We start from the raw sequence: 6,509 nt of genomic DNA on the forward strand, positions 1-6,509 counted from the left end.
TTGAGCGACTGCCTTCGGCTCAGGTCATGATCCTGGAGTCCCGGGATCGAGTCCCGCATCGGACTTCTTGCTCGGCGGGGAGCCTGCTTCTTCCTCTGACCCTCCCCCCTCTCATGCGCTCTCTCTCTATCTCATTCTCTCTCAAATAAATAGATAAAATCTTTTTTTTATAAAGATAAAGCCGAGCAAGGAGCCTGATGCGGGACTCAATCCCGGGACTCCAGGATCATGACCTGAGCCGAAGGCAGTCGCTCAACCAACTGAGCCACCCAGGCGCCCAATAGATAAAATCTTTAAAAAAAAAAAAAAAAAAAAAAGAAAGAAAACACAGGAGTCTCAAACCCAGGCAGGTTATTCAATACTTGTGAAGCACTGAGGCATGAGAAACAGAGAATGGCAGACGTGATGGCAGACAGGAGTGTGCCTCCCTCCCTGTCCCCTGTCTGTCATCCACAGCCTCAAGGCATCCACAGTAGAAAATAGAGGCATGGGGGTGGCCACATGGGGCTAGAGCTGAGTTAGCCCTTGGGCTGCCATTTCTGGGATCCTGGTCTAAAATACCATTGTTTTGTGTTGCAGATCTCCTACAAATATCTTATTATTGCTCTCGGAATCCAGCTGGACTATGAGAAGGTACTATTTTAAACTACTTCTGTGTGACACTGGCCTATTTATGCTAAGATCAAATGCTGCATTTAGTTGCTTTGTATTCATTTTGGCATGAAAGAGTTCTAAGGGATCCTCTTAGTTTTTCTTTTCTTAGCGGTCTTTTTATATGGTTTTTAAAAAATCTTTAAGATTTTGTCAACGATGTCAACGATGATGATATGTTTTAGCTTTAAGCTTTAATCTGAGTTTAGCATATCCATGCCCTACTGGCAATTCTTGCAAAAGAGCAGGCTCTTCCAGAGTCACAAGAAAACTACTTTGCTATGTAGGACTGAGTTGCTTCTTTCTCCCCTCAGTTCCACGGGGTGTCTGCATGGTGATGTCCTGCTCCCTGGCCTGGTCAGCCAAAGGGGGAATCAGATCTCTCTTTCTCTGATTCTCCCTGCCTCCCTCTTCTCCAGAGTTCCTAGGGAAGCAACTTGAATTGGATGGGGGGGTCATAACCTGCCCTTTGTGACCAGTCTTCCTAAAACGAACTTGGTTACCACTTTATGGCACCTTTTCCCTTAACAACAACCTCTTCAAACTAGAGACTAGTAATGAAAGAGATAAGAGATCAGCTGTTTATCTCTTGGATAGTGAGTTTTGCTTTGGGAACCAGGAGCGGGGAGGTGGTGTGAGGAGAACCCGAGGCAGTGGTCAGGAGTCTCAGCATCCGGGTCTGTAGGATTCTAGGTGGGTCTCTCAACCTCGCTCTCCTTCAGTTCCCTCATCTGTGTCTGGGAGCCAGGACTAGTTCCTCACCTACCTCAGAGTTGTGCCACGAATTATCCACTGTTAGCATGGGCTGAGACTTCAGAAACATTAAAATACAAGGAGATTTTATAAAAATAATAATAATGATAATTATTGCTGTTGAAACTGCTGATATTACAACTACTTAAACTGTAGCAGGAGATAATGGTCAGTAATCAGAGGAACAGTTGCTTTTTACTCTGAGCGTTGTGGAGGATATCTTAGCACCCCGTTTCCTTGACAGCTGAGGGGTGGGTATCGCGAGGTTGCCCTACAGTCTGGAGAACAGCCTGGGAGGTTCTGAAGGACCAGCCCATCTTCATGACTGGTTTTTGATGGTTCTCTACTCTTGCTGGAAGAACTGGTGCTTGAGTCTCAACTCAATCTATGCCATCTTCACTGCAGTCTATGAACCTTCTAACACCGAAGACAAGTGTCCAGTTAATCTTCCTGGCAGGACTACACAGACACTTTGTGGGGCACTCATCATGTGGGTGCCATTTTTCTAAGCACTTGATGTGTGTGGGCTCATCTCCTCCCGCCAACGACCCTCTGAAGCAGTTACTTTTATATTCATTTTACAGATGATGAACATAAACTCGGTGTACATTAGAACCACCTAGAGAGCCAGACAGATTTCTGGGCTTGCCCCTGAGTTTCTGAATCAGTAGGTCTGGGTGGGGCCTGATAATTTGCATTTCTAGCAAGTTCCCAGGAACTGCATTTGAGACCCACTGGCTTAGGGATATTCGGTAATTTACCCAGGGTCATAACCCTTGTAAGTGGAAAAGCTGGGACTCGAGCCAGATCTGTGGGGTTCCCAAGTCCATGTTTTTAATTACCTGCCTTTACCAAGAGTTTGATTTGGTGCAACCTGATAAAGGGTTGTTTAAGTTTGTGATTATTGACAATATGGCTCTTGGTTCTGCCTGTCCTTCTCCCCAGTAAGGCAACTGATTCTCCAAAAAGGAAGCATGGCTGGCTTCTTGTCCTCACCTTGATGGTGGGAAGAGATATGTTCAAATCATGGTCACAAGGCCAGGGAGGCAAAGGTGTTCCCATGGGCCGAGTCCATTCTGCAGTTCGGCATTTGACTCCAGGCACCACAGTCCTGATCTTAGCAGATCCCTCACCTTCCTGCCTGCTCCAATGGGTGTGAGTCCTGGAGGCTAATGACTAGACTGAAGTACTTGAGAGGCTATCGAAATGGCAGAGAATGAAGGCTCACGACAAGAGTTTTTGCACTTTTCTTAGAAATATTTACACTCGTGAATTTGCACTTTTGTTAAAGAATAATTTCCTTGTGTGCTTTCTTGCAGATTAAAGGCTTACCTGAAGGTTTTGACCATCCCAAAATAGGGTCCAATTATTCAGTGAAAACAGTGGAGAAGACATGGAAAGCTCTGCAGGACTTTAAGGAGGGCAATGCCATCTTTACCTTCCCAAATACCCCTGTAAAGTGTGCCGGAGCACCCCAGAAGATCATGTATTTGTCAGAAGCCTACTTCAGGAAGGTATGCTTCCTTCCCAGGGATAGAGACAAGGAGAGCAGACGGTGCTAATCCAGTGATGCCAGAAATCCATTTTATCCATGTCAAAATACCTTTTTTACTTATAAGTTTTTATTACATATGTACAAAATTATATAATTAGAAGTTTATAAAATAGAAAAAAAATGAAGTCGCTATATTCCATTTACTTTAATATAGCTGCTGTTATCAATTTGACATGTCCTTCTATTTTGTTTCCTATACATGTGTTTTTTATTTGTTTGTTTGTTTTGTTTTGTTTTGTTTTAGAGCATGTGGTGGGGAGGGGCAGGTGGAGAAGGAAAGAGAGAGAGTCTTAAGCAGGCTCCACACCCAGAGTGGAGCCTGCTGCCGGGCTTGATCTCACGACCCTGAGATCGTGACCTGAGTCGAAATCAAGAGTTGGATGCTTAACCAACTGAACCACCCAGGTGCCCCTGTTTTTGTTTTTTTTTTTAATGGTTACAATCATACCATACGAATTTAGATGTACTACTTTTTATTAAATAGTCCTTGTAAAATACTTTTAATGTGTACATAGAAATCTAGTGGGAAGATGTGTTAGAGATTGTTTAAGTATTTTCATATAGTTGGACAATCGGTTGTACATTGTTTTTTTTTTTTAAGATTTTATTTATTTATTTGACAGAGAGAGACACAGTGCGAGAGAGGGAACACAAGCAGGGGGAGTGGGAGAGGGAGAAGCAGGGGGAGCCCAATGTGGGGCTCGATCCCAGGACCCTGGGATCATGACCCGAGCCAAAGGCAGACGCTTAACGACTGAGCCACCCAGGCGCCCCCCCCCCACATTGTTTGTTCTTAAACATAACAATATCCTCAATTGCTCCCACTCTAGTTCAAGGTTATGAATATTTTCTGGCTCTTGATAAATGAAAATACAGGAGGCAAAATGCCAATTCTAAAGGCGAAAATAAATGTTGACATAGAACTTTAGACCTTGGTGGAAAGAGCTATTTGGGTGGGGACGCTCCGCATTCCTCCTGCATGTCAGAGCCCGTGTCTGCAGCTCAAGTACACCCAGCGTGAGGCTACGGTGAAGCTGCTCTCGCCCTCCTGCCCTCGTGGGGGATGTCACATTTAGTTTATCATAGTGTGGTTTGACCTGAGGCAGTGGCAGGATTCAGAGCAGCCTGTGGTTCTGTAAAGGGACAAGTGAGAGAAGGGGAGGGGCAGGTGGGACTGAAGAGCCACCTGAATGTGTGCTTGGAACCCACCCTGGGAAGCCTTCACCTGAATTGTGCAGACCTGTGCCAACCGCCCTGGGGAATGAAGGAACAGTTTGAGTCATCGTTTCTGTTTCTAAGAAATTCATTCTGGGTTATGAGAATTACCGGATGGCACAGCCTTTTGAGGTTTTTACCCACCTAACTTCTTTCCAATAGTGTGACCCAGGGGCACCTGGGTGGCTTAGTCCATTAAGCGTCTGACTCTTGATTTTGGCTCAGGTCATGATCTCAGGGTCGTGAGATCAAGCCCAACGCCGAGCTCCATGTCAGACTCCGTGTTTGGCATGGAGTCTGGTTGAGATTCTCTCTCTCTCTCTCTCTCTCTCTCTCCCTCTCCCCTGTGCCTCTCCCAACCTCTCTCTCTCTCTCTCTCTCTCTCAAAACAAACAAACAGTGTGATCCAGGTGAGCAAATCCTGAAAGGAGCTGAACAAAGGAAAAGGGAGACTAGCTGTTTCTTCCCACCTGGAATTCTCTTTGCAAAACTCTTTTCTACCAAGTCTTAGATGGCCGAGAGGAAGTTTCTCTTTCAGGACCTATGAGATCTTAGGCATCAGGGAAAATACCAGCCTCTGAAACATATGAACAATATGACTGTGTATGAGCCAATGGGAGGGGAACTTTGTTCACTGCTGTTCCCACAGCACCTAGAACAGTACCGGCCAACTCTAGGACCTCATTAAATACTGACTGAGTGGATGGACAAATCAGTATATGAATAAACAATTCAGCTCGTCTTTCTCTGGACTTGACCTCCATCTCTGGCCTTCACATGACTGGTGCCCTCTTTAACCCCTGACTCAAAAGTGCACTTAGTTGCTGTGTCACTGAGAGAAAATAAGGAGAGAGTGAATTGGTTCACACTTCGCCCCATCAGTGTATAGTGATGGAGAAAGCGGGTGAGCTCTCTTCTGAGGGTTTTAATTCTCATCTAGGTTAAAAAAAAAAAAAGGTGGCTGAAGTAATGCTTTGATGTTGGTTGTTTCTGTTCTTTCCATTTTTCCCAGACAGGGAAGCGATCCAAGGCCAATATCATTTTCAACACTTCCCTTGGAACCATTTTTGGGGTTAAGAAGTATGCAGCTGCCCTGCAGGAGATCATCCAGGAGAGGAACCTCACCGTTAACTACAAGCAAAACCTCATCGAAGTCCGAGCTGATAGACAAGAGGCTGTTTTTGAGAATCTGGACAAACCTGGAGAGACCCAAGTGATTTCAGTGAGTGGTGAGGTTCAGTTGTCAGATACACATGGCTGTAGATGCTGGTGACACTGTGGCCCCCACCTCCCAGTTGCCATCATCGTGCTGGGGGAGGCTGGTTATAATGAGCATACCAGGGCAGCGGTAGGGGGGGAAGGTGGATCAAAATGGATGGGGAAGAGAAAGAGGTAAGAGGCGGTGTCCCTGGGAGCTGAGGAGTGTTTATCTACGGGTATCAAGTGAATTTTGATCCTATTTTGTATCTCCATTTTTCCTCCCGAGTCACTTGAAGTAGCCAAAAATATTTGATGACTTTGGGTCTTGCCTAGAGTTCAGGAAGGGCTTCCGTCAGTGGAGGATTTGGTGATTGTCTGATTTATGGAGAAACACCCCTGCCTGTGGGTTGTTCACGAGGGATGGGGGGTGTCTTTAAATATCTTCCACCTGTGCACAAAAGGAGGCACTTCAGAATCCTTGAAAGCTCTTGGGGAGCCATACCGTAACTCGGAAAGATTGAGCCTCTGTATATGGGCTTGGATTCTGCCTGTGTGTTCCTTCTGTGTAGCGGGAATAGTCCTTCTGTAGAGGTGTATGAGGATTAAGAACAAAATGTAAAGGCATCTGGAGAAGCATCCATGGGAGAATCATTTGTTTATAGCACTCTGGCAAGAGCTGTTAGCAATGAGAAAACGGATCACAGTGACATTTTATTCATTCCGTGGTTTTAGAGGAATGAAGGGTTCCATAAAAAAAGAAATTTTGAAATGAGCCAACGACAAATCTTCTAAACATCAAAACTTCACATTTTAAGCTTTTTAGTGCAGGCTTTTTTCTAAAATGTATTGCACACATCTTTCCTTTCTTAAGTGGTGTGTATTAACTCTCATTTAAGATGTTACTGATGACTCAAGTTCATAATTTTAAACTTTTATTTGCGAATAATCTCACACTTAGAGAAGCTGCAAACATAAAACCAGTACAAAGAAAACTGTATGCTGTGTAGCCTTTATTTAGATTCATTTATTATAGAGTTTTACCCTATTGGCTTTATCATTTGACCTCTCTCTGTCTCTCCACATATAATTAATATAATATAATATAATATAATATAATATAATATAATATAATATA

The 6,509-nt window shown here is 44.3% G+C and overlaps 1 protein-coding gene across 2 annotated transcripts in view; it reads left to right on the forward strand.

Moving 5' to 3' along the window:
* The window catches only part of SQOR (sulfide quinone oxidoreductase), a 49,374-nt gene that overhangs the window by 32,329 nt on the left and 10,536 nt on the right, over window positions 1–6,509 (forward strand). For both annotated transcript variants that reach the window (XM_021695782.1, XM_044918456.1), the window contains exons 4-6: window positions 580–633; window positions 2,724–2,918; window positions 5,187–5,396. In XM_021695782.1, the coding sequence (XP_021551457.1) occupies window positions 580–633; window positions 2,724–2,918; window positions 5,187–5,396 (459 nt within the window). The remainder of the gene's footprint in view (window positions 1–579; window positions 634–2,723; window positions 2,919–5,186; window positions 5,397–6,509) is intronic.

Source organism: Neomonachus schauinslandi, chromosome 9 (assembly GCF_002201575.2).
Source record: "Neomonachus schauinslandi chromosome 9, ASM220157v2, whole genome shotgun sequence".
Taxonomy (NCBI): Eukaryota; Metazoa; Chordata; class Mammalia; order Carnivora; family Phocidae; genus Neomonachus; species Neomonachus schauinslandi.